Here is a 26,251-nt window from a genome sequence, read left to right on the forward strand (position 1 = left end):
GACATATACATTTTTTTTTATTGCATGGAAGAATACAAGTACAAAAAAATATAGTAAGCTATACTAACGGAAAAATCACTAGGGCTGACTATCATCTATCATTGAGATCTAAATCTATTATTATTGTTGTTGTTGTGGTTGATTGATCTTGGCTGCAGCAATATAACCTTGATCAACAAGGTACTTGATGACAGCTTGGACACCTTCTTCCACAGACACTTGATCCGTCTTGATATGAATTTCAGGACTTTCGGGAGCTTCATAAGGAGCAGAGATACCAGTAAATTCCTTGATTTCACCCGCCTTAGCCTTTTTATATAATCCCTTGGGATCACGTTGTTCAACTACTTCCAAAGGTGCATCAGCAAAGACTTCAATAAAAGGAATGCCAGCTTCTTTATGAAGTTGACGAGCAGAGTCACGATCTTGACGATAAGGACTGATGAATGCAGTAATGGTAATTACAGTAGCATCGGCAAAAAGTTTGGCAACCTAAATAACCGCAAAAAAAAAAAAGTGAGTAATGAATGATTCAACAGTCATTCCTTTTTTTTTTTTTCTCAGTTTTTTTTTTCATTACTTCAGAAATTCGACGAATGTTTTCAGTACGGTCTTCAGGACCAAAACCCAAATTCTTGTTCAAACCAAATCGAATATTATCACCATCCAACCTGTAACTAACAATACCAGAATGAAGTAATGTTTGTTCAAGAGCAGTAGCCAAAGTGGATTTTCCAGAAGCTGACAAACCAGTAAACCAAATAGTTAAACCCTAAACAATTCAAAAACGAGAGTTTGTACCTGTAATTCGTAATTCTTTCACTTTTTTTTTTGCAAAAGAATGTTTTACCTTTTGTTTCAAAAGTTCTTGTCTTTCACTCAAAGATACTGATCCAGCGTGCCAAGTAATGTTAGTGGACATAATAATATATGATGGTTAATAATAATAATAATGTAAAATGGAAGGGAAAAGAAAAGGTAAAAAAAAAAAAAAAAAAAAAAAAAAGTGGGAAGAAATGGAGACCAAAGATGCCTATTTTCGCGGAGATGAAATGTTATCGTGGGAATGAAGGTTTCTTATTGGAAGATGAATGATGTCGCCATAGTGATTGCGCATGAAGTAAGGTGATGTGCCCTTCTGGCGGTTGCGGAGAAGTAAGTGATATCTTTTTTGGTTCCTACACTTTTTTTTTTTTTTTTTTGTTACTGTAAGTGACCGAAACGTGACATTTCAGGGGTGAAGTATGAATAAACTTGCATGATTTATTTCCATCGTCTTTATATTTCTTTCTTTTTCTTCTTTTTTTTTTCTTCTCTCTCTATATCTTTATTATGTCTTTTATTAGGAAAACTAGTTATGAGAGTTTCTCTCTCAATCCTGATTTATTGGATATTGAAAGTTATTATTATGCTACTCAAAGAAAAGTAAAGAAAAAAACAAAGATATTAAAACAAAAAAAAGGACTCACTTTTTCATATATATCCTTAGAACGTAGTGTATCCTTATCGATACAATCATCCATTCTCTTGGTTTATTAGTATTTTTTCATTGATGATGCTTTCGACATTGTTAATGTTCATTTACCTTACGGATGATCAACGCGTATTTTTTAATTCTGTTCAATCTGAAGGTAGGTCAATGAAACAAAACAGATCTTTTTTTTTTTACGCCACACGCACGTCCTTGTTTATTTGAACTAAACAAAAAAAAATTCTTTTATTTATAGGTTCAAAAAATATAGTGATGATGATATCAGATGGTTTTGGTAAGTGTTTTGAAACTGTCATACTTGATGTTTGTATTAAAAACCTTATCAATAGGTCCAGCATCCGAAACATTTGCAAGACAATATTATACTTGGAAAAATGATTTGGAAGTTTCTACTTTACTTCCTTTGGATGAAATTCATATTGGTCAAAGTCGTACTCAAAGTTCATCGAGCTTGGTCACTGATAGTGCGGCAGGTGCTACAGCTTTCTCCTGTGCAAAGAAATCTCATAATGGTGCTATTGGTGGTAAGTTGATTATCTGCGGGACCTAAATCCTTCCTACCTTTTTTTTTTTTTTTTTCTTATTCTTCTTTTTTTTTTTTTTCCTCTTTATCTATTTCAGTGAATCCTCAAGATCAACCATGTGGTACTGTATTGGAATCAGCCAAAATACATCATAACATGTTAACTGGACTTGTTGTTACTTCACGTGTGACTCATGCAACTCCAGCCGCCTTTTCTGCTCATGTACCCGACCGCGATCAAGAAGATTGGATTGCCGAGCAACAAGTTGGCTTTAATCCCCTTGGACGTACAGTGGATTTAATGTTTGGTGGTGGATGGTGCTATTTTTATGGAAACTCTTCAAAGGACTCTAGTTGTCGTGCTGATGATCGTGATTTATTAGAAGAAGCAAAATCTCTCTTTAATTGGAATGTCTGCCTGGATCGTTCACATTTTGATTCTCTCTCCCAAGATACTGCATTGCCTTTAATGGCTATGTTTAGCCCTAGTGTAAGTGATGCTTTTCCTTTTTTTTTTTTTTATCATGATGTATGTCATTTTATTGATTATATTTGTTAGCATATGGATTACGAAATCGATCGAAATCAAGAATATCAACCTTCTTTGAAAGAAATGACTGATAAGGCTCTGTCGATTTTGGATCATGCTTCTAAAGAATCAGGAAATGGTTTCTTTTTGATGATTGAAGGTAGTCGAATTGATATGGCAGCTCATACGTAAGTTATACAATATTATTCACTACAAATATTCATTTTTCTCTCGTTTTTCTTTTTTTTTTTTAAAAAAAAAAAAATCCCTAGAAATGATCCTGCTGCTCATGTCCATGACATTTGGGAATATCAACAAACGGTGGAACTTGTAAAATCATTCATCAAGGATCATCCTAATACGGTGTTAGTGTCAACAAGTGATCATGAAACTGGTGGATTCACAGCTGGTCGTCAAGTAGGTGATGCTTATCCGGAATACAAATGGCAAGTAAAAAAAAAAAAAAAAAAAAAAGAATTTGAACTAAGAGAGGTAATTATTTACCAGGAATCCGGAAGTCATCGATCGTGTCAAGAGTTCTTCAGAAAATCTAGCAAATGTATGGTCAGCTGCAGTCAATGGAAATTCTGCAACAACACGTTATTTACAAGATATCATTTTCGATAAAGGTCTTGGCATTACTGATGCAACACCAGAAGAGATACGTTGGGTCTCTGAATGGAAAAATGACAATCCTCAAGCGATGTATCAGTTATCATATCAATTTTCTGATATGGTTAGCCGACGAGCTCTGATTGGTGTAAGTACAAAATAATAATAATAATAATAATAACAGTAATGATGATGATGATTTACTTCACTTATAGTGGACAACACATGGACATACAGCTGTGGATGTGAATCTTTATGCAATGGGTCCTGGTACTGAAGTTTTACGTGGAAGCCATGAAAATACCGATATTGGTGACTTTATTACGACTTACTTGGATTTGGATCTCGATGATATCACTGAAAGATTGAACATGCAAGTTCTCCAATCAACGAAACAATTATGAAAAAAAAATGATCGGATTGTTTCTCATATTTTTTTTATTTTCATTTTAGGGACAAGGACTTTTTGGATGGCACCCCTCATCATATACCCCAAAAACATGCAAATGATTATTATCATTAGTTATTTTTTTATATTTATTTAGTTCTTCTTTGATATGTTCACCTTTTTTGAAATAAAAAAAAAAGTCAATACTGAATCATTGATTTGTACTACTTTGTTTGCGTAGAGAACCGGAACCGGATGAATTTTTCAAAAGAGGATCTTACTAAGTTTTGCTGGGGCCCTTCTCGTTGGCTGGATTCAACAACCGATCTTACTAAAAAAACGCGTTTTAATCATGTTTTCTTTTTTTTTTTTTCTTTCTCTTTCTCTTTTTCATTTGCACATATTCACTTTTTTTTTTTCTATTGAATACAATGTTGTCTATTGCTTCTCGTGCTCTCAAGTCCTCTACCTTCAAGCCTGTTTTGGGTTCTATCTCTGCTATTCGCACCAAGGTCACTTTACCTGATCTTCCTTATTCATATGATGTAAGATATACTCTTTATTACAACCCTTGTCTAAAAAAAAAAAAAGTAAAAAACAAAAACAATATGCTCATACTTTTCTTTCAAAACTAGGCTCTTGAACCCTACATTAGTGCAGAAATCATGGAAATTCATCATAAGAAGCATCACCAAACTTATGTCACCAACTATAATGCTGCTGAAGAAAAACTCGAAAAGAGTTTCCAGGCTAATGAATTGACTGAACAATTACGACTTCAAAATGCCCTCAAATTCAATGGTGGAGGTAAAGTTAGAGCTTTGTGATAAGATAGAAAAGGAATACGAAGATTATTTTTGATTTATCTCATTTTATTTTTTTGCTATTGATGATGTCTCCTTTTTTAATTAGGTCACATCAACCATAGTTTGTTCTGGAAAAATTTGGCTCCTCATGGTCAAGGCAGTGCTACTCCTTCAGGTAATTTGGCTGAAGCCATCAACAAGCAATTTGGCTCTTTTGAAGAATTCCAACAACAATTCAACGCCGCTGCTGTGGGTGTTCAAGGTAAACAAGTGAAAAAAAAAATTGACCAATCACTGACTAAGCATTGTTGTCAACTTTTTTTTTCATATCCCTGTTTTATATAATACATTTCATTCTATAGGTTCTGGTTGGGCTTGGTTGGTAAGATTACCAAAAAAAAAAAAAAAAAAAAAAAAAAAAAAAAAAAGGATACGATCTATGAGAAATAGAGATAGGATAGTGCAAGTGTTGTATGATAGTGGGTTACAATGGCTAGGTAAGATTAACATAGTTATTATATAGGGTTACAACAAGCAAGCCAAGCGACTTGAAATTGCTACCACTAGCAATCAAGATCCTTTGCTTCGTAAGTGATTTTTTTTTCTTTTAGAAATAGAAAGATTATATATATTAATCCGAGATGATGTCTTTATTTTCCTGATTTAGATTTGACTCCTCTTTTAGGTGTGGATGTTTGGGAACATGTAAAAACAATACAATAATTCATGCCAATCGAGTAAACAATGAAGTGACTCACTTTATTTTATTTTATTGTTATTAGGCTTACTATTTACAATACAAGAATGTTCGTCCTGATTATATGAAGGCAATTTGGAATGTCATCAACTGGGAAACTGTGGCTGAAAGACTCACCAAAGCTCAATAGGTTGTAATGGAATTTTTATACTTTAGTTTATTATATAGTTTGGATTTAGTTCCACTTTTTTTTTTTGGTTTATGCAAAAATCAACAATAAAGGAAAAAAAATAATCTCTTTTCCACTCCATTTTACTTTCCCCCTTTTTTTTCAATCACTTTTCTTTTGCCTTAGTTTGGTGAAGATGACCATACCATGATTTCATGCTCAAACCCCCTTTTTTTTCCATGTTTACATCCGTTCTCCTATAACAATCCCTTTTAGTATACAATCAACTATGTTTCTCCTTTATTAGAAGATATAAAGAGTGAATAAAAAAGAGGATGCATTTATTTTATTATTTTTTTTTATTGTTGTTGCTTCTATTCTAACTCTATTCTATTCAAGAAGGTCATGACAAATAAGAGTCTACTACTACAAGATTTTGGATTATCTACATTTGCACAAGATATATTCAATTCTACATCAAGCCAAGATAAAGTACAAAAAGAAGAAGAAGAAGAATCAAAAAAGGAGAGCCATTTCACGTTAAACACGGACGACAATGACGATGATGATGATGATGATGATATTCCACTAAGTAATATTCTTGATCAATCCATACCATCATCAAAAAAGAATCCATTCAGTCAAAGTGCACCTCCTTCTAGACGACCTAGCCAAATGACCAATATCATACCAACCACTACCGTACTTAAAGCAACAAGCCAACAACCCTATTCGATTCTTGAAGATGACAGCTTACATGAAGATGACGATGAAGACTTGGTGCCCATTGCCGTGTTACAAGATCCTACTATCAAGTTGCGCCATCCCTTCCAGTCAGCAGCCGAGAAATATAAAAACAGTGTTCTATGTCGCGATCCACAACTAAAAGTAATGACACAAAAAGAACAGTTAGATACTACTACGAGCGACTATGATAGAAGATCCTCTTTGGATCCATTGGTACGTCATCACTCTACTTCGTCTCCCATTTCTTCTCCTACTTACTTTCATCCATCAGTTCATCCAGTTGTTATGCGTTCAGTATCTACTAATTGTTCACCACAACCCTATGAGACCAAAGGAAATAACTATTCGTCAAATAAAAGTCAGGAGATGAATAATTTAGACGACGATGACGACGATGTACCACTTTTCCAAACTTGCCTTGGTGCACCTTCATCCATTCAGACTAGTTCATCCAATGTAAAAGTAACTATGCAACAATAATCGATAATAATAATAATAATAATAATAATATGATATATATATAAACACAATAAAGACACAATTCAAAACAAAAGAAATAGAAATGCAAAAAAGGGATTCTTTTTGATTTCTTTCTCTTTTGGTCTTGGCTTTTCAAGGCCAGCTGTCTTAAATAGATAATTTTTATTTTGAGTGCCTATTTGTACCTATTTTGTACTTATGGTCCTATTTATTTTTTTATTTTTTTCTTTTTTGATGGATGATAATAAATGACAAGTGACGAATGAATGAATGGATGATATGTGATGGTGACTTGAGTGAATTGATTGATGGCTGATGATTACCATCACTTCTCTTCAAAAACTAGAGCTACACCTTTCCATCAAATCAATAGCCTACACGTTTCCAATATCAAACCAATAGTTCAAAAAATAAACATCCCATAAATCAAAGATTTCGAAAAACTCCAACAGACTGCCAGAGCATTTATTGTTGTAAAAAAAAAAAAAAAGAAGTGCTGTGCTTTGTATATATATAAAAAAAGAATGAAAATAGTGAGGTGGAAATATAAAAAAAAAAAGAAACAAGTGGGTGATAAGGAGACTAAACTATCAAAATTATGGTGAAAAAAAAAGAATATGGACGGATATGATGAATGTTGTCTAAACGTATTGGGATAACCAGCGGAAACCATCACCATAACCTTGTCTCATCACCACAGAGCACATAAATACTTCAATAGGTCGAATATCCTTCAATGGCACTTTACCCTATTAGTAAAAAAAAAAAAAAAAAAAAAGTCAACACCTTTTTCATGTGTCCACGTATTACACTATTTTACCTTTCCAGTAGTTTGGAATAAACCAAGTTGTTGTCGAATGCCTTCTTCACTGACAGCACCAGGAGCATCAATTTTGTTACCAAGAATAAGGAATGGTACACTAGTAAGTTGTTCAATAGCAAGAAGAGCCTAACAATGAAAATTAAAATGAGGTGAGTATTTGTTTGTGATCATTATTTATATCCTTTTTTCAATCGATTGTTTCACCATGTACAAAATAAAATCAATGAACACATTCACTTCTTTTTTTTTATCCATCCAGTTAACTATCTTACATCTAATTCAGCTTTTGCTTCAAGGAAACGAGAATGATCAGCAGCATCCACCAAGAATACAATACCAGAGACTTCGGGGAAGTAATCTCTCCACAATCTACGAGCCTGTAAATGCCCACCCAAATCGTAAGTTGTAAATTTAACGTTACCAATAGCTAATTCTTCAGAGGCTAAAGAAAAGAAAAGAAAAATGAAAAATATTAGAACGCGTTGAAGGAAATCATATATCAAGTGCCTTTTTTTTTTTTTTTTGTTTACGAAAATGTATATCAGTTGTACTTACTAGGATGAAGAGTAGGTTGCAAAGTAGCTAAACGGTCGTTCTTCAACATATGAAGTAAAGTAGTTTTACCAGCATTGTCGAGACCCAAAAAGAGAATTTTGGCATTCTTATTCAATAAACCTAAAAGAGTTATAAGATGATGAATATAAGCCCATCATTTCACCCTTTTTTTAATGTTGTTTTACCTAAAGAAGATAAGACATCATAAAACCAATTGACAATAAACATGATAATATGAATAGATAGAGTAGTCTTGAATAATAATAATAATAATAAAAATAAAAATAAAAAAGAATTAAAAAAAAAAAAGGGAAGAAAGGAAAAGAAAAAAGAAGAAGAAAAAAAAAAAGAATTTTTATCTGGCGCGTGGTTGAACAGCGCAAATATGATACCACGTCATGAATATTAGTGAACAAAATAAAGAGGAAAAATTATCGTCGAGAGATAATATTGAAATACCGAAAGGGCCGAGTTCTTCCACACAAAAAAAAAGGGAATCTCATTTTTTTTTCATCTGACAATTTGAACAATCATTTTTTTTTTTTTTTTCAAACAGAAAAGGATGATTGTTATTTTTGTTCTGGTAGTACAATATGGAAAAGGATCAGCCATATTTAGTGTCTTTTGATATCCTGAGCTTTAAATCAAAGAGGCTCGAACCAAGATTTAAAAAAAAAAAAAAAAAAAAACCTGTTTATCCAATCAGATCCATTTGACTTCCAAATTTGTACAAATAGGATTTATTTATTGCTGATGTTTTTTTTCATTTCTCTCTTTTCTTTTCCTTTTCTTCTCTTTTTTTATTTTTATTCTTTATTTCCCCACTTTTTTTTTCTATTATTGTCTATATTATCAATAACCTTGATCTTTTATATTTTTTCATAACTATAAAAATAAAAGAAAAAGTAATTTGGTAGTTTGTTGATTCTTTCTCCTTTCAACTTTTTTTTTCTCTCTCCCTCTCTTTATCTCTCTCTCTCTCTATCTATATTCTCTTTTTACGCCACTCTTCCAATCCACTATTATTATTATTATTATTAATACATATTCTACCAATGCTTATTCTCAAATACAATGAATTACCTGCCCATGATTTGTTTATCATTGAAAGGGTAATAAAACAGAAAAAAAAAAAAAAACAGGAAACTAACATGAATTTTCTCATCATTTTTGTGTAGCATCTTGTGCGATGGTTAGATCACAAAGGACCCAAGATTACACCAGAATGGCATGTGTTGGATCTCAGTCGCACGGACTTGTATGGTCATTTGTTAGGCATCTTTGCTCATCTAAAAGTGTTTGACACTCTTAATATCACTCCTTCACAGTTACTTGATTTTTTGATTGATGTTGATACTGCTTATCTTCATACTCCTTATCATTCATTTTTTCATGCTGCTGATATTGTGGTGATGTTATATTATATCTTGATGGAATTGGATGGACTTAAACAACTTCAACCTATCGATATGCCTCGTCTACTGATTGCCGCTTTATGTCACGATATGGGTCATGTAAGTTATTTTTATCATTATTTTTTTATTGGATATTAGGCGTTTTTAAGGAGGGAAATGTTATATGTGTGTGATGTATATGTATGGAAAGAAAAAAAAAAAAAGAGGAGACAAGACAAAAAAAAAAGGGGCGAATTTGTTACAAAAGTATTCATGTCGATCTCTTTTTTTTTTTTTTTTTTTTTTTTTACTTTTAGCCTGGATACAATAATCTTTATCAAGTCAATTTCAAGACACCTTTGGCTCAAAGATACAACAATAAATCTGTATTGGAAAATTATTCAGTAGATATTACGCAAGATTTACTGAATAAACACAAACTATTTGACAATGTATCATATGAATGGAAGGATTCTATCAAGCAACTGATCCTATCTACTGATATGGTATATCATTATGAATTACAAGAAAAGGCTGGTGCTTTGGAAGAAGTCATGTGTAATTCTTGGTCAGACGATGAAGATGACAATGATCAGAATCACAGCAACGATGTCATTTTTGGAAATGACACCAATGAACAACAACGTTACGACATTCAGTATGATAGAAAAGGCAGTAACAACACCAATGATGACGATGATGATGATGATGACGACGATAGTCACGATAGTAGTGATACAGAGTCCCTTGGCTTTTCTGAACCACCTACACCAACTGTTGATCAACACTTGGATCAACATTTTGAATCTCAACCACAGCGTCTTTTATCGTCAAGCCAATGTCATGATTTTTGCCGGATCATCCTTCATGCTGCCGATATTAGTAACACAGTACGTCCATGGGCCATTTCCAAGCAATGGTCAGATTTAATTGTTCAAGAATTTTTTCGTCAAGGTGATGCTGAAAAACAAGCAGGTCTCTCCGTATCTCCTGGTATGGATCGTGATGAATCAAATCAAGCCACTATTAGTCTCAAGTTTGGTGATTTTGTTGTCAAGCCCTATTTTGAAGCCCTTGCAGGTCTCCTTCCCAAATGCCGTGTGTTCTTGACGACATTAGCCGACAACCGAATGGAATGGATGCAGCTTAAGGATAACCCCATGACAATGGCCCTGACACCCCCTCCTCCTCCTCATGAACGCCACTTTCCTTCAAGATTACTTCCTTCAGTACCTGTTCCTAATCCTTCTGGTCGACGAGTTAGTGTACCTGCTGGAATAGTGATTATTCCTGATCATCATCATTGGCAAAAACAACGACAATTGAATAAACGACGTTATCATCAAATATATCATCATCATAGACGACATCATCATCGAATCAATAAATTTATTTGGTCATCTTCTCAACAAGTTCGACAACGTTTTACAATCCGTAGTGCCAGTCATCCCATTGTGATTCCAGATTTACTTTTTCGGCATTCTGATTCCACTACATTGATTGGTACAGATCATTTATCTCATAGATTTGAAGCTCAACGGAAACACAGTGACGGATCATCTGAAGAAACCAACAACAATGATAGTGTCAATCTTATTACTTCCTTGGAACAATGAAAAGTTTTGGCTTCTTGTATTATTATTATTATTCTTTTATATTATTTTTTTTTTTTGTATTTTTATAGTTTAGATAGATCTTTTTTTAGTTGTACATATTTCATTGCTTCAATCCCTTCTCCCATCTCTTGTTTTTACTCTTTTAGGATTTGCTTTTCATCTTTTCCTTTATCTCATTTTTCCCGTATTTAGACGTTCATCTTATATTTATTCACTTTACCTGTATTTCTTTGTTTTATTTTTCTTTTCTTTTTTTACTCTTGTTGTATTATAAATAAATATTTTTGTTAATCCCCTTAATATAAACTTCGGTAAAAAAAAAAAATATCTCGTAATAGAGTAAAATGACCTCAACCAATGAACGTAATTTTCTATTCAGTGCCTGAGATTGTAGTCATCCATTTTGGGATGGTGTAACCGGTACTTTTAGGGCGGTCAATGAAAATAAAATCAACCGATACAGTTAATAAAAAGATGAGGAAAACGTTTTCTTTCTTTTCCCACCTTTTTTCTTTTCTTCCCACTTTTTTTTCTTTGTGTATATATATTATATGACAATATTTATTATTATTCAATCAACATAAAAAATACGAAATGGAAACACCATCACAATTTACACCATCTTTACCACATACTTTGGAACAACTACTTGGAAGCACTGAAAGTAACTTATTTCAAGATTTCCAACAATATCTTGAACAATCTTTTTGTTGTGAAAATCTTTACTTTTGGCTCGATGTTCAAGAATATATTGATCTTTGTCGACAATTAGATCATGATGGCTTTCAGTTTTCAACAAAACAACAACAAGAAGAAAATATTCTTTTCCACGTGGTCCAACAAAAATGCCATGCGATGATTGACACTTATATTCGACCCAACTCTAATCAAGAAATCAATATTCCTTGTGAACTTCGACAAGACCTCCTGGATCAAGTATTTGGATTAGGAAATTATCACCCTCAGGTGTTTGCAAAATCAACAAAGAGTGTACTTGAGTTGATGCGTGTCAATGCTTTTATTCCATGGATTTCTTCTTACATGGCATCTCCTCTTTCACCTCCTTTATCTTCAACTATCACCAATTCTCCTTTTGTCAATCCTCTTATCAATGGTCATCAACTACCCCTATCTCCAACTTCACCATGCCGTCCAAAACATCGTCAGATAACTACCAACACGGATCGTACTATTGATTCTAGTAGCAATGATAATCTTTCTTCAACTCAATCCTCTCCTACAAGCTTATCGTTTTCTTTTATGGTGGATAAATGGAATTCTTTCAACAGGATGAAATCAATGAAGCGAAGTAATTCAATGGATTCAACAACTTCTGTAGAATTGATGGATGAAAGTCAACAATCAGTCAAAAAAGGGAACATGGATATGACTACTTGTTCACCACCTCCATCTCCAACTGTATCTTCACCTCCTGCATCAACTCGATATAAATCCATGTTACAAAGAGTCAAGTCTTCTTTTCTGCCCAATCCCTCAACTATCAAACCTACCACAACTTCTTGGAAAAAAGATCAACAAGATTGAAATGGATTAATATTATTATTTTTTACTTTAGATATCCTATGATACCCCCCCCCTTCTCTTTCCATTCATTTATATACACATCCAAATTAGATTATTCTCTTGTACTTTTATTATATTTTATCATTACTTTTTTTTTTATTTAGTCTTTATTCAATTCCCCCCTCCCCTTCTCCTATTTTTTTTTTACATCAAAACTAGATACATCTTTTATACATATTCTCATATACCAACTTTTTTATTTAGTTGATTGATCTTTCTTCTTCACAAAGAAATAAAAAAAAAAAAAGATCTTTATCACAAAAACAGATGATAATGATGTTATTTTATTTAAAACCACTCATGTTCCATTACTTTGGGCGGCGACTTCTTTTTTTTAACTTTGACAGTGTAGTACGGACCCCTTCTTTATTTCAGGCAACGACAAATTCGGATCAGGTACCCCTCTCTCCATTTACTCCAATTGATGATAAGAGCGTATGATTGACTGTTCGTTGGGCAATTTCTGTTTCCCGTTTTTTTTTTTTTTTTTTTCTTCGTTTTTTAAAATGAAACTTGGGTGTGATTTATATGTCCGTTAAACAAAAAAAAATGAAGCTCTCTCTCCCACGTGGCTAAAAAAAAAAAAATCATCAAACTCACTGGGTATATCATGTGGTAAACTGATTTTTAGTGGCGGTGATACACAACGTCTTCAAGGGGGATCATATGATATCCTTTGTGTTTTTGTTTGTTTTATTTTATTTTATTTACTAGAGTGACCTTTTTTTTTATAGTTATCCTATGATGATGTTTTGACTGACAAGATTATGAAAACAAGATCATCATCATTCGAAAAAAAACACCAGTCTGATTCTTTTCGATCTACTCCTAAAAAAGAAAGAAATGGATCGAGAGGGTCCACCATTTGTAGGGGAAAAAAACGTGCCAAGATAGAATAGATAGATTGAAGGTCCGTCTTTCTTTCAATCATCAAGTGTTCGCGAAGTTTTTGAAAATTGAATACATTTCTTTATCGGTTGTTGATTTTTATTCATAGATTTGTTAATAAGAGAGGTTGTCAAATGAGAATGATAAAGATCTTCAAGCCAAGTCAAGTCATGTGGGAAATTGATTTTGCGGGGTAAAAGTAATTCCAGGCAGATCGAGCTTTTATTTATCTACCCTTTTTTTTTTCTTTTCTTTATATATTCTAAGGATTTTACCTCATTCTCTTTATCTTTTTTTTTTTTATTATTTTTAAATGTCATGTCCGTTACACTAGTAGAAACATCACGATTGGGTTCTTTAAGTACTCTTCAAGAACCTTTGAGTGAAAAAAATGAACCATCTATGTTATTAACTCTTTGGAGAAGGTTTCAGAACCCAGTTGGAAATCCAGATCCAAGTTCATTTTCCTCCACCAAGAAAAATGTCATTTTACTCATGGTAGCCGTTGGATCAGGATTGTAAGTATTGTATTTTATGATCATCCAGCATCACATATTATCCATCATCCAGCTTGACTTGTTTTTTTTTTTTTTAGATCACCAATATCAGCAACTATCTATGTAGGCCCACATTTAAAGTCCATCTTATATGATATTCACATCTTTCATTTTTATTATAGTATCCTGCTATCTTCAATATACAATCAGAATTTCATGCATCCGATATTCTCATGAATGCCACCAGTAAGTCAGTCAATATGGTATAGTTCTCTATTGATGTCTTATTCCCGTTACTTTCATGTATCGTAGTTTCAATTTTTACCTTTTCAACTGCAATCTTTGTAAGTTTTTTTTTTTTTTTTTTTCTATCATTCCTTTTTTTTTGTCTCAACTATCTTTGTCATTATTATTATTCCATCTCTTAGCCATTATTCTGGGCGCGTCTTGGTGAAAAATATGGCAAGTACTTTGATATATTCTTTCTGATATTGGAAACAAAGATTGTATACATGTTACTCATTCCACCTTTTATTGTATGTAACAGGTCGACGACATACCTATTTGATATCGTTTTTCATCGCTATTATTGGAAACGTATGTTGTGCTCTTGCTGTCAATATGCCTATGTTCTTGGTATTTAGAGGTGTAGCCGCCATTGGATCCTCTTCAGTCATGTCAATGGGTGCCGGCACTTTAGGTGATATTTTTGATGCTCATGAACGTGGACGTGCAATGGCTTGGTACAGTAACAAATCCATCTTTTTTTTTTTTATTTTTCTCTTTTCATTAGTTCTCATAGTTTCTCTTATAATAACTAGGTATACAGCACCACCACTTTTGGGACCAGCATTAGGGTAAAAAAAAAAAAAAAGGCAGGTCAATGGAAAACTGATAATTTTATTTCTTGTTTATTCTATAGACCAGTAGTTGGAGGGGCATTGAATCAAAAATTTGGTTGGCGAAGTAATTTTTGGTTTGTAGTAGCAGCAACTAGTTTGGTTTGGTTAGCCATGATCTTTTTTTTACCTGAAACAAGTCGACGAACAGCATCCATGGATAATTCTATGAATAAGAAAAGAAAACGACCAAATCCTTTTGCAGCCTTGGCCATGTACAAATACCCAAATATTGCTTTAACGATATGTTTCACTGGAATACTGTAAGTAGGTATTCAATGGATCATTCCTTTTTACTGATTCTTCTTTTTTGTAGCTATATGGTTTTCTTTACAGTGAATACCATCTTTACCCGTACTTATTCCCAACAATATGGACTGGATACTACAGTGACAGGATTATGTTATCTTCCTATGGCAGCTGGAACTGTAATTGGAGCCATGGTAATGAAAGCATCTTTTTTTTTTCTTTTAACCTGTTTATTTTGATTAGGTGGGTGGACAATGGTCAGACCGAATGTATAATCGTCAAGTAGCCTTAGCCAATGGTGAATCCAATCCAGAAATGCGACTAGGAGGATGTGTATTTTATGCAGGTATTGTCCTTCAGTGTATTGCCTTTGTTGTTTATGGTTGGTGTGTTCAAGCAAATGTATTTTGGGGGTATGGTCTCCTTTGTCTCTTTTTCGGTAAGATGATGTGATTACGATGATATAGAAAAAAAATAAATACTGAACCATCGTTTTATATGTATATATGTTAAGCTGGTATTGGATTGATGGTACCGTACGTTACATTGGGGACTTATATGGTAGATTGTTTCAGAGCAAAAGGCGCGTCTGTCACTGGTAATGTAACACAAGGAGAAAATATAAAACATAAAAAAAGCAGGAAAACAACAGAGATCATTATTAATATATCTTTTTTTTTTCTTTTTGATATTTTATAGCATGTAATAATTTGGCAAGATACGGATTGGCTGGAATTGGATCTTTATTTGCTTCTCAAATCCAAAATGCTCTTGGAAATGGTATTTTGTTTACTGTGTGTGGTTGTTTGATCTTACTTACATCTGTTAATTTGATCATTACCAAAAAGATGGGTGTTCGATGGAGAAATGCTAGATCAATGAAAGAATAGTTTTAGATGTTATATTATAGTTTGGATAGAACTGTTTTACGAATAATAAATTTCTTTTTTTTTTTTTTAGATGTTGAGTTTTTTTGCCCTGGAATCATGCGAAATTTTAGTAGGCGGACGTTGAAATAGTTGAACCATTGTTTTTTTTTTTCTGCTCTGCAACTTTCCCTCATTCTATTTTCTATTTCTTTTTCATAGGATTTTTATTTACCCTTATTTGTCTTTTTTTTCCCCTTCCTTTTTTATTATTATTATTATTCTTTTTTATTTTCTACGTTGTTCTGATATTTACATCAGTTCATCGCTATCTATTCTACTTATATACCTTTCAATCTCACTTTTACCCTTTGTATTTTTTTTTCTTTTTAATATTTGTATATCCCCCTCCAAAAAAAAAAAAACATGAGTCTATCCGTTGGTGACATTTTTGAAGAATATATTGAAAGTAAGATTTAGGATCTAAACCTACTGAATACTCTAAACTGACTTGTTTTTTCTTTTGTTATAGGTTTGACTAACTTGCCATCAGAAATTGACCAAAATATGCATGAACTTCGTAGTATGGATGAAGACTTTCAAAGTAAAATTAGTTTTTTTTAATCTTTGTTACCATGCATACTTACTTACATTATATTACTTTAGGACATCGTGATGCTTATTCCAAACACAAACGTTCCTATCTCAAGTTGATCAGAACCAACAACAGTACTTCTACATCGTCCTCACCTTCAACGCCATCTCCAGGATCCACAGTACATATGACTACATCAAGATCAGTGCTTGAAAAGGACTATAAGTTGGCTATCCAAAAGCAAGATCAAAAAATTGAATTGGCGATGCGTATGTATGATTTGGTATCTCGACATATTGAAAGAATTGATTCTCAAATGGCTCAAAACAATATCTCGATTACTATGCCAAATGAATGGATACAACAACGACAGCAACACCATAGATCAACTTTACATACAAACGGATCATCAACAACTCACTTAGCTAGTTCATCCGCTTTGGAAAATGTTTCAGTATATCAATCTAGGAAAGGTCCTCATTGGGATGATTGGCGTGGCGATGGTAATTTTTTTTTTTACAACAAAGTGGATTGACATTCGATGAATAATTGTCTTTTTTTTTTTTTTTTTTTTTTTTTTTTTTTACAGGTAATAGGAAACGATCTTTATTACATGGTACAACAGGTCCAAGAAAAAGGTAAGTTGTATAGAAAAGGAAGAGAGATTATAATTAATGATCTCACTTTTTTTTTTGTTTGTTTGTAGGACGCATCATTCGACTCGACCTAATCCAGCAATGAATAGTGGAGCATTGGTGGAACATGATATTGATCCCAATGAACCAAGATACTGTTATTGCAATCAAGTATCCTTTGGTGATATGGTGGCTTGTGATGGTGATAATGTAAGTACATAGATATGATTTTCGCAATACTTTTTCTCACTCTTTTTTTTTTTTTTAATAATTTTGTTTGTAGTGTGACAAGGAATGGTTCCATTATGCTTGTGTTGGATTGGCAGAACCTCCAGCTGGAAAATGGTTTTGTGATGATTGCTCAGTGGACGAAAATAATCAAAGGAAATTGAAACGTTATGGCTGATGAACGATATCTTAGTGTAGTACTTTTTTTTTATGAAAATAAAACTTCCCCTTTTTATCATTTGTTTCTTTGGATTCTATCTTTTTTTTCCCTCTCCTGTTTTGATAGATGATTCCTGACATATATTATTTATTGGATATATTTTGGATGAAAGATGATAATGCATTCAACCACCTAATTGGGAAGGTGAGATGACTGGATCAATGAAAATCAGGGTCTTTTCAACTGGCCTGAGTGCACCACTCTGATTGCACGAAAAATCTTATTTTTTTTTTTATATATCGAATTCATCGGTAGGATAATGCTTTTGAGATCATATGGTTGTCCTAAGAAAGTAGCCCTTTTTTTTCTTTCTTCCATCTCATCCCACTGAATCGATGTATAACGAATATAGTATATATATATATACATGTTGTGTGAAGTACTCTTCGGAAACGTTCTGGCAATTTCCCAAGTAACACTTTATTCAAGAACCGCTGCTTTTTTTTTTCACTTCGATTCTTTACCAACCAAAACGACCAAGGCACAAGTCACGGAGTTTAAGAGTGTATTTTTTTTTCTTTCTCTTCTTTTTCTACATATTTTGTCCCTTTTTTTTCTTTTCTTTCTTTCTTTTTTCTTCTGTCTTCATTATCATGTTTTTCTCACGTACAGCATGGAAGGCGGCAGCATCAGCATCTTCTTCACATTCTCTGAAGAATGTTCTCAAAACATCCTGTAAACAGCAACAACACCATCCCTTGTATATATTAACAACTGCCAGTGTCAAAAGTAATGAGCAAACAATTTGACTCTCCATAGTCAACAACCAAACAAACATATAGATACTCATGTTTTATTGTTCTATTTCACCTCTTGCTTTTTTCTTTTTAGACAATGCTCCAGCTTTAGGGGCGATCCCTAGTGTTTACAGCCAAAGGGTAAGAAGGACACATGAATCATATATTTATGCTAACCTTGTTCTATTTTTTTCCATTTTATTTTTGTTAAATAGCGTTGTTTCCATGCTTCAGGTAAGTTCCATTTTTGAAAAAGGAATTCAAGTTATGTGGAATAAAGAGGAATAACAATTATGACTCATATTTTTTTTTTTTACAGGTTCCTCTATGATGAAAAAAGATCCTTATGAAGTACTGGGTGTCAAGAAATCAGCAAGTGCCGGGGAAATCAAGAAAGCTTATTATGCTGTAAGTTTTTGAGGAATTGGATTTATATAAACAACAAAAACGCTGAATAGATATAATTGAATGCAAACTTTGTTTCTTATTATTCATTATCCTTCTTTAATGTTTTTAGCTGGCTAAAAAATACCATCCAGATACCAATAAGGAAAAGGATTCTCGCGAAAAATTTGTACAAATTCAAGAAGCCTATGAAATCCTGTCGGATGAACAAAAACGTCAACAATATGATCAATTTGGACATGGTTTTGAAGGTAAATATATATATATATATAATGTGATTGGATGATTTAAAAAAATGTTTTCATTCATTGTCAGGTGGAGGTCCTGGTGGATTTCCTGGAGGCGGTGCTGGCGGTGCCTATCCTGGTGGATTTGATCCCAATGATATCTTTAGTCAATTTTTTGGTGGTGGATTCCGTGGTGCTGCTGGTGGATTCGGTGGTCAGGCAGGTGGAGATCCTTTCCGAAATGTTCGTGGTGATGATCTTCAGGTAAAAAAAAAAAAAAAAAAAAAATATATTTTTTTCTTTAAAGTGGGATACTTTTCATCTGTTTGTTCAACATTATTCACTTTTTTTTTTATTTATTTATTAGACACCATTGACTCTATCATTTATGGAAGCAGTAAAAGGTGCAACCAAGTTCGTCCAAATCAACCGGGTGACGAATTGTTCAACATGTCATGGAAGTGGATTGAAGACTGGAAAACAAAAGAGTACTTGTAGCGTTTGTCAAGGATCAGGTGTACAAACAATTTCCATGGGTGGATTCCATATGCAAACCACTTGTCAAGCTTGTGGTGGAGCTGGATCAGCTATTCCTCCAGGATCAGCATGTTCTCCTTGTAGTGGTGTTGGAAAAGTACGGGAACGAAAAACGGTGGAAGTCCATGTTCCTCCTGGCGTAGATCACAATTCTCGTATTCGTGTATCTGGTGAAGGTGATGCTCCTCTAAAAGGTCAAGGTCCAAATGGCGATTTATTTGTATCTCTCAACGTAAGTTCCTTCATCAATAAAAGAAAAAAAAAGAATGTATACTAACAATTGTGTTGATAGGTATTGCCTTCCAAGATCTTCCGTCGTAGTGATTATGATATTCTTTTGGATGCCAAGATTCCCTTCCATAAAGCTCTTCTAGGTGGCAAGATTCGTATCCCTACTGTGGATGGTGATGTAGAACTTCGTATTCCTTCTGGATCTCAACCTGGTGACAACATCGCTATGCGTGGTCGTGGTATTCAAAAACTTCGAAGTACAGCTCATGGTGATCAAATTGTCACATTGAAAATTGAATTACCAAGGTATTATATATAAAGATCATGAAAGGCAAAGAAGGTTGATTATATTATTTTTTATTTATTTATTTATTTATTTAGATCATTACGTGGTGAAGCTCGTGAAATCATTGAAAAGTATGCAAGCTTAGTGGATGAAGATTATCGAGTTGAAACACCTCCATCGCCACCACCATCACCAAAACCACAATCAAAATCTAAATTGATGGATGATCATGAAGATGTGACGAACAAAGATGACATTAACAAGATCAATGAAGAAAAGGATAAAAAACCCATTGATGATGCAAAGGACGATAAGAAACGATCTGGATTTTTCAAAAACGCGTTTGGAAAACTCAAGGATAAGGTATGCCATGATGACAATGACAAAAAACCCAAGGATCAATGAAATACAGGTTTAGATAGATAGTTATATTTTTTTTTCTTTTGTTATTACTACCCCTCTCCTCATATTCTGTTGTATTATTTTACTGTTTTTTTTTGGATTTAGTTTAGATGATATTTATGTACAGTTTTTTTTTTTTCTTTTCTTCCTTTTATTTTCAAAATAAAAAAAAAATTAATAATAATAAAACAATCAAACAAGGTGAATGGATGAACATTGAAAGAATCCAATACAAAATCAAGACTTTTACATACGAATTATAGTCATGGATTAGTTATTATTACTATTATTGATACTATACATATGAATACACTATAAGATATTGATTTTAAAAGAAAAAAAAAATAAAAATAAATCTAAACACTTGATTGTCGTTGGTGGATTTCTTTAGGATGGACCCATAGATGTGAACGGAACAGAGCAACAACAACAGCAAAGAAGATCGCCACATCGTACAAAAAGAAATTGGCATAGACTATGCCTTCATGGAAGACTGGGGTAGGATTGTTAGTATAAAGAGCAAGTTCAACAGTTTGGATGATCAGGGGTAAAATCATCAGGAGATTATAGGTAACAAAGGAACCAAAAGCATTCAAACCTAGCGAGCGACCGGAGAGACAGATGAAAAAAAAGGAAAAGGCATGGAACCATAGAATCAAGTAAGAGGCTTCACTAACGTTAGCATATGTCTTCGTCATGGTCAGCAAGTCCTTTCGAAAGTCATCATCGAGCACCATCGTTTCCGTTGTATTGTAACCGACACCCATGGTTGCGTTGATCCTACCTGCAATGGCTTCCGCGGTAATAAGTAAAATGAATCCAAGCAAAATACAACCATAACCGAGATAAAGGATGACTTTTGAAAAGCGAACGTCTGATGATGATTTTCTTAATTGATGAATGATGATCACAGGAAGGAGATAGAGAGCCCACAGATGAATGTAATCGAAGAAGTAAACAACAAGAATAAAGCTTGGATAAACATAAAGTGTGTCTCTGTCATCCATCGGTGCCGTTACGCTAACTGATCGACCAATGATACCTCCTATGCATGCTATGATGAGTAATGCCATACAAGAGAAGGATCGAGAACGACGGACAAGACATGTGCATGCGGATGCTAACAATAGTATACCATACACAACGGCAGAGAGAATATAAGTAACAATGGCAAACTGGAAGACAGGATACATAGATCAAGATTCAATGGTAAAAAAAAAAAAAAAAAAAAAAAAAAAAAAAAAAAAGGAAAAAAAGGAAATGGCATTCATATATATATATATATATATATATATATATTGTGATGCAATGATGGTCTTATTCAATGATAGAAAAACTACGTAAATGAGAAGGTCTAATATCAACGCCGTTTTAATTTGTCGTTCTGAAATAACTCTTAAAAGGCACTAGTCTTTTTTTTGTTTTTTTTTTTTTTTTTTTTTTTCTATTGCGCACATACGCGCAGCATGTCAAGCCATCATCAGTTTATTCTGTGTTACTTTGACAACTAAAAAATGATTGATCATGCTGTGCTCAGTCAGCTTTTTTCTTTAAAATATATATATATATTTAGGTGGGATGATTATACTATTGTACCTGGTCAAAAAAAAAAAAAAAAATACATGATTAGACCCTTAATATTTACAACGTGTTAATAAAAATGGCGGATGATTTTGTGTGACTACAGCATCGATGTATTACCGGGTTCTAAAAAGACATATTTTTTATCCTAATATGGCAATACATCATCATCGTTACTGTTTTCACAGGAATCGTTCATTGTTGATGATTTGGGAATGATTAGATCATTGAAGGGGGTGGACTGAGCGTCTTCACAGGTCTTTGAAAGATTTTCAGGGCCAACATTAGGTTCTTTCAAGAGAAGAAATTAGATTCATTCAAAAATCATCATCATCACCATCATCATCATCATCGCATCAAGTTTGGATTGAAGATCCATAAAAATATTCTCTTTCATTTTTATTAATGATAATCCATATGTTATCTCCCAATTTATATGTAAAGTAAGTGAAAGATGAAAAGTCATCATACCTCGTCCAATAACGATCATCATTCAATAAAACCACCACCATTCAATTCCTCTTAAAAAAAAGTAGTTTAATATCATCTAATCCCCATTTTATTACTTATCTTGTCACTTAACGGTCATCAAAAGAAAATTCATCGATTTTTCCAAAAATTGCCTGATGACCCTACGACGATTTATTTTCACAGCCAAAAGTTGGCTGAGGAGTTTGAAAATTTTGGCTGTAAAGATCCTTTTTTTTTCATTTTCTCCAAACCTCAAACTCTCTTTCCCATTGGCTGAACCTTCTTTTTTTTTTTTTAAAAAAAAAGTTTAATTTCTTTTTCTTTTCGTTTCATATCTTTTTTTTTTCTTTTTTCCTTCTACTCTAGGTTGTTTAGAAAGTTCACTCATTGGTTTGTTTATAGGTCGTCAATATCTTTTATTCATTCTTATTTGCACTCAGGAAGCAAAGGCAATGTTAAACAGAAAATGAATGATACTAATTATTCTATTTCTTTCTTTCTCTTAGACATACTTCTTAAAGTCCATAGTGATCCACAAACGATTTCTTCTTGCCTTTTTTTTTTTATACTTAGGTCGTTCTATTTTGTCTCATAGTGAATGGATATGAATTGGATAGACGTTACTGGATCAACAGAATGAGTATGCAACAGTATGCAACAGTGGATAGATACAACAAGGTGGATAGGATTCTTCTGGTTTAGTTGGCACGCTCTGATTTTAGACTATACTTTTTTTTTATATATATAGCTAGTGTTGTTAGTTATGTCATTTATTTACATCCGGTTTTTAATAAAATCATATTCATTACTGCTACCCTTATTATTACCGTCGTTTTATCATTCATTGTAGAAAGTACAGCAGTAAGATATGGGGCATCATCAACTCGTCAATCATGATGATATGAAATTTTCACTATGGAGGTATTAACAAAATCATCTCTTCAACAATCATAGTATCTCTGGCTGAACAAGAGGAGTGATATAATATTTATATGAAACAGGAACCAAGTCTAATTAAAAGAGTATTATAATACACTGAAGTTTATTGTGTCATTAGCATAGAGCATATAAATAATAGTAGAATAATAATAATAAATGATATCTATCATATAAAAAGGAATGGATAATATATATCATACAAGATACAAAATAAATAAATAATAGGAAAGTACTACAGCTAAATGATGAAAACACAAAACCTAAGCCCATTCACCAATCAAAGACATGAGACCGGCACCAATGTACAAAGAGGCGAAACAAACGATTTTCTTGATAGCAGATTGGTTATGGAAGGCATCAGATAAGTTCATTTCTGCACTCATCAAAGAGACATAACCATTATACAACAAGATCCCAGCTGATAAAGAGTCCAAAATAGCCGATGCTAAGACGGCACTATAAGAATTGGCATTAAAGGATGATCGAATACCAATACCAATGGCTGATCCAATAGGTGTGGTTAAAGTGAAAAGAAGACCCATGAGTATCAACTTGATCCAACCCACATTATTCAATTTAACCAATCGAGTTCCCAAAGCGATCCCTTCAAAGAACTATTACAAAAAAAAAAAAATTAAATATATTAAATCTTTTTCCTTTCTCATGATTACCTGATGAAATACAAGAGCAATCAATAAGGTGGTGAATTCGGCTTGAGAAGTGGTTGCCAAGGTAAGTCCAATAAGTACAGAGTGCATCACGATACCCAATTCAAGCATATAGGTAGCCACATGACGATGTGCATCTTCATGTTCTAATAAACCAGAGGTGTGTACATGTTCATGTAGATGTTGATGATCATGACTATTTTTGCTGATAATAGATTGTTGAGTAGTTGAGCCTGATTCCACATCATGCTTGCCAGCTTGAGGAGCAGTATCATTGTTCTTTTTGCTTTGTTTTTCCAAGTTCTTAAGATGAGTCACCGTACCGATTTCCAAGAGTTGTAAAGCAAAAGAAGCAAGCATACAAAATACACCAGCAAAAGCACCATAGGACAACCATCCTTCCGTCAAACATGGAGAAGCGAATTGATTGAAACCATCAGGTAACATATGCACAAAAGCAGTAGCAAGAATAACACCAGTACCGACTATTGTGCATCAATAAACAAAAAAAAAAAAAATGAGCCTTTTTTTGAAACACTATCTTTTTTTTATTTTTTTTTTTTATGACACTTACAAAACTTTCCAACAGTAAGAATCCAATCTCGAAGACTTCCTTCAGAATAAGGTGAGATTTTTTCCATGATCATTGGAAAGAAAACACCTTATAAAATGATAAAAATAAGTCCATCAAGTGAGCATTATTTTTATTTTTTTTTTTTTTAAATCAACTTACCAATACTACTTGTTCCAAGGATAATAAACATAGCACCAATACGCATGCCAAGATTGTATTCTTCCAATGGTTCAGAAGCACAAGCATCTTCAGGTGCGGCATCTAATATAAAAAAAAAAAAAAAAGAATTAAAAAGAATCATAGAAAGGGGATCATCTTTTTATTTTATTTTATCTTGATTTACCTTGAGCATAAGTAAGAGTGGCCATCATCATTAGCAGTAATAAAGCAGATATTTTTCCCATCTTGGTAATCATCGTTGATATTGATTATTTTGATCTTTCTACAAAAGAAGAAAAAAAAAAAAAGAGAAGAAAAAGTAAATAAATAAGAAAAGAGACAAATAAAGTAAATTTATATCAGGGCCTTGTATAGAGAAAAGATGAGACCATCGATCAAAATTTCCAAAGTATTGGATAAGAGAAGTGACTTTGAGTGTAAATTTTTCCCATTGATTGGCTGAACAAAAAAAAAAAAAAAAAAAAAAAAATCCCAAGACATAAATTTTTCAATTCAGGCACCATCTCTCATTATCACTAAGACAATTGTTTCCCAATCATACCATGTTTTGGTGCAACCTGTTCCATTCTATTGTGATCCATCCGTACTACCACCATCGACAACAAAAAACAATCAAGACAAGTCAAAAAACAACGTGTATATATATATAAATAGTCACCAAAAAAAAAAAAAAAAAAAACTAACATCCAGTTTATTCATCCATATCAAAAACATCGTCTTCTTCTTCATTGAGTAAAGCAAAAGGGTTATCTATATTGAAACAAAAAAAAATCAATCATTCATCTATATATATATATATATATATATATATTATCACTTACAAGTCTTCTTCTTTTCTTGTTCTTCCTTCTTTCGTTCAAGTACCTTGCGATAAGGAGAGGCACCAACAAAAGCGGAGGTAGCACTAGGGGTGGATTTTTCTTGAGGGTTTGATTTAGTAATACCAGGAACATGAGCCATACGGTTGGGAGGAGTCTTTGCAAGTTGACTATTTGCCAAAGCTAACAAGGTAGTACGATCATAAATAACACGAGTACCTATTCAAGAGAAAAAAAAAAGATATCATGTATATCAATAACACTATTCTAAACAAATAAAAGGAATAAGTTTGGGGGGAAATGGATCTTTGTGTCTTTTCAAACGGAAGATAAATGAAGAAGGATGAAATGTGAAATAACCATATATATATATATATGAGTATAGGTGAATGTGTGTTGAGTAAGTGTGTTGAGTAATAAAAAAAAAAAAGAAGGAATAAAGAAATAAGAATCTAACTAATGTGATGTTTTGCCTTTGTATCCAAGTGAGTTAAGTGTGTGAGAACAAAAGAAAAAAAAAGAAAATAAAAAACAAAAAAAAATACCTCCGGGAGTAGAACCGTATATGGTACCGTTGGGAGTAGTAGAGTATTCTGATGAAAGAGATCCATCAGCATCAGTTCTATGGATGGTGACAGGTTCAGCAGTAGACATTGTTCGTTTTTTGTCGTTGAGCGAATGTGAGTAGAAAAAAAAAAAAAAG

General features: G+C 33.1%; 13 protein-coding genes across 13 annotated transcripts; 8 read left to right on the forward strand and 5 right to left on the reverse strand.

Annotated features, from left to right (window-relative positions):
- Window positions 1–120: 120 nt before the first annotated feature.
- BX664DRAFT_365214 (adenylylsulfate kinase) lies at window positions 121–922 on the reverse strand (the record flags this gene model as incomplete). The annotated part of the gene is made up of 3 exons (XM_051548458.1): window positions 121–492; window positions 581–772; window positions 851–922. The coding sequence occupies 3 exons, from the start codon at window positions 920–922 to the stop codon at window positions 121–123; spliced, it is 636 nt and encodes a 211-aa protein (XP_051399653.1).
- Window positions 923–1,254: 332 nt separating this feature from the next.
- BX664DRAFT_331441 (alkaline-phosphatase-like protein) lies at window positions 1,255–3,755 on the forward strand. The gene is made up of 9 exons (XM_051545138.1): window positions 1,255–1,425; window positions 1,490–1,631; window positions 1,728–1,766; window positions 1,822–2,016; window positions 2,114–2,505; window positions 2,575–2,732; window positions 2,817–2,990; window positions 3,052–3,304; window positions 3,372–3,755. Exons 1-9 carry the CDS (start codon window positions 1,333–1,335, stop codon window positions 3,558–3,560), a joined length of 1,635 nt encoding a protein of 544 aa, XP_051399654.1. The 5' UTR covers window positions 1,255–1,332; the 3' UTR covers window positions 3,561–3,755.
- Window positions 3,756–3,901: 146 nt separating this feature from the next.
- On the forward strand, window positions 3,902–5,375 carry BX664DRAFT_331443 (Manganese/iron superoxide dismutase). The gene is made up of 7 exons (XM_051545139.1): window positions 3,902–4,089; window positions 4,180–4,351; window positions 4,457–4,612; window positions 4,713–4,732; window positions 4,874–4,937; window positions 5,018–5,055; window positions 5,133–5,375. The coding sequence occupies exons 1-7, from the start codon at window positions 3,976–3,978 to the stop codon at window positions 5,235–5,237; spliced, it is 669 nt and encodes a 222-aa protein (XP_051399655.1). The 5' UTR covers window positions 3,902–3,975; the 3' UTR covers window positions 5,238–5,375.
- Window positions 5,376–5,547: 172 nt separating this feature from the next.
- Window positions 5,548–6,516, forward strand: BX664DRAFT_331446 (uncharacterized protein). The gene has a single exon (XM_051545140.1). The coding sequence runs from the start codon at window positions 5,622–5,624 to the stop codon at window positions 6,441–6,443; it is 822 nt and encodes a 273-aa protein (XP_051399656.1). The 5' UTR covers window positions 5,548–5,621; the 3' UTR covers window positions 6,444–6,516.
- Window positions 6,517–6,936: 420 nt separating this feature from the next.
- On the reverse strand, window positions 6,937–8,127 carry BX664DRAFT_331449 (small COPII coat GTPase). The gene is made up of 5 exons (XM_051545141.1): window positions 8,007–8,127; window positions 7,822–7,941; window positions 7,539–7,708; window positions 7,264–7,392; window positions 6,937–7,192 (listed from the first exon to the last, which is right to left on the reverse strand). The coding sequence occupies exons 1-5, from the start codon at window positions 8,047–8,049 to the stop codon at window positions 7,085–7,087; spliced, it is 570 nt and encodes a 189-aa protein (XP_051399657.1). The 5' UTR covers window positions 8,050–8,127; the 3' UTR covers window positions 6,937–7,084.
- Window positions 8,128–8,632: 505 nt separating this feature from the next.
- On the forward strand, window positions 8,633–10,831 carry BX664DRAFT_296172 (uncharacterized protein; the record flags this gene model as incomplete). The annotated part of the gene is made up of 4 exons (XM_051542188.1): window positions 8,633–8,933; window positions 9,000–9,335; window positions 9,533–9,766; window positions 10,034–10,831. The coding sequence occupies exons 1-4, from the start codon at window positions 8,877–8,879 to the stop codon at window positions 10,829–10,831; spliced, it is 1,425 nt and encodes a 474-aa protein (XP_051399658.1). The 5' UTR covers window positions 8,633–8,876.
- A 524-nt stretch (window positions 10,832–11,355) lies between these two features.
- Window positions 11,356–12,643, forward strand: BX664DRAFT_331451 (RGS domain-containing protein). The gene has a single exon (XM_051545142.1). It carries the CDS (start codon window positions 11,426–11,428, stop codon window positions 12,374–12,376), a length of 951 nt encoding a protein of 316 aa, XP_051399659.1. The 5' UTR covers window positions 11,356–11,425; the 3' UTR covers window positions 12,377–12,643.
- A 934-nt stretch (window positions 12,644–13,577) lies between these two features.
- On the forward strand, window positions 13,578–15,805 carry BX664DRAFT_121499 (major facilitator superfamily domain-containing protein). Its single transcript, XM_051539758.1, has 12 exons — window positions 13,578–13,821; window positions 13,899–13,923; window positions 13,983–14,046; window positions 14,113–14,144; window positions 14,229–14,262; window positions 14,348–14,543; window positions 14,622–14,657; window positions 14,723–14,962; window positions 15,016–15,142; window positions 15,192–15,387; window positions 15,463–15,551; window positions 15,648–15,805. The coding sequence occupies exons 1-12, from the start codon at window positions 13,622–13,624 to the stop codon at window positions 15,756–15,758; spliced, it is 1,350 nt and encodes a 449-aa protein (XP_051399660.1). The 5' UTR covers window positions 13,578–13,621; the 3' UTR covers window positions 15,759–15,805.
- A 272-nt stretch (window positions 15,806–16,077) lies between these two features.
- BX664DRAFT_331465 (uncharacterized protein) lies at window positions 16,078–17,518 on the forward strand. The gene is made up of 6 exons (XM_051545143.1): window positions 16,078–16,283; window positions 16,347–16,418; window positions 16,481–16,912; window positions 16,999–17,047; window positions 17,116–17,254; window positions 17,328–17,518. Exons 1-6 carry the CDS (start codon window positions 16,241–16,243, stop codon window positions 17,448–17,450), a joined length of 858 nt encoding a protein of 285 aa, XP_051399661.1. The 5' UTR covers window positions 16,078–16,240; the 3' UTR covers window positions 17,451–17,518.
- Window positions 17,519–18,393: 875 nt separating this feature from the next.
- On the forward strand, window positions 18,394–20,041 carry BX664DRAFT_121547 (DnaJ domain-containing protein). Its single transcript, XM_051539759.1, has 6 exons — window positions 18,394–18,463; window positions 18,549–18,637; window positions 18,747–18,885; window positions 18,950–19,125; window positions 19,229–19,630; window positions 19,691–20,041. The coding sequence occupies exons 2-6, from the start codon at window positions 18,557–18,559 to the stop codon at window positions 19,946–19,948; spliced, it is 1,056 nt and encodes a 351-aa protein (XP_051399662.1). The 5' UTR covers window positions 18,394–18,463; window positions 18,549–18,556; the 3' UTR covers window positions 19,949–20,041.
- A 469-nt stretch (window positions 20,042–20,510) lies between these two features.
- Window positions 20,511–21,537, reverse strand: BX664DRAFT_331469 (uncharacterized protein). The gene has a single exon (XM_051545144.1). It carries the CDS (start codon window positions 21,508–21,510, stop codon window positions 20,674–20,676), a length of 837 nt encoding a protein of 278 aa, XP_051399663.1. The 5' UTR covers window positions 21,511–21,537; the 3' UTR covers window positions 20,511–20,673.
- Window positions 21,538–23,378: 1,841 nt separating this feature from the next.
- BX664DRAFT_331470 (Zinc/iron permease) lies at window positions 23,379–25,062 on the reverse strand. Its single transcript, XM_051545145.1, has 5 exons — window positions 24,894–25,062; window positions 24,710–24,811; window positions 24,551–24,637; window positions 23,980–24,461; window positions 23,379–23,922 (listed from the first exon to the last, which is right to left on the reverse strand). The coding sequence occupies exons 1-5, from the start codon at window positions 24,964–24,966 to the stop codon at window positions 23,569–23,571; spliced, it is 1,098 nt and encodes a 365-aa protein (XP_051399664.1). The 5' UTR covers window positions 24,967–25,062; the 3' UTR covers window positions 23,379–23,568.
- Window positions 25,063–25,383: 321 nt separating this feature from the next.
- Window positions 25,384–26,246, reverse strand: BX664DRAFT_331474 (eukaryotic translation initiation factor 4E binding protein). Its single transcript, XM_051545146.1, has 3 exons — window positions 26,094–26,246; window positions 25,552–25,767; window positions 25,384–25,480 (listed from the first exon to the last, which is right to left on the reverse strand). The coding sequence occupies exons 1-3, from the start codon at window positions 26,200–26,202 to the stop codon at window positions 25,422–25,424; spliced, it is 384 nt and encodes a 127-aa protein (XP_051399665.1). The 5' UTR covers window positions 26,203–26,246; the 3' UTR covers window positions 25,384–25,421.
- Between the last annotated feature and the right edge of the window lie 5 nt (window positions 26,247–26,251).

Source organism: Halteromyces radiatus (assembly GCF_025201355.1).
Source record: "Halteromyces radiatus strain CBS 162.75 chromosome Unknown BX664scaffold_4, whole genome shotgun sequence".
Classification (NCBI taxonomy): domain Eukaryota; kingdom Fungi; phylum Mucoromycota; class Mucoromycetes; order Mucorales; family Cunninghamellaceae; genus Halteromyces; species Halteromyces radiatus.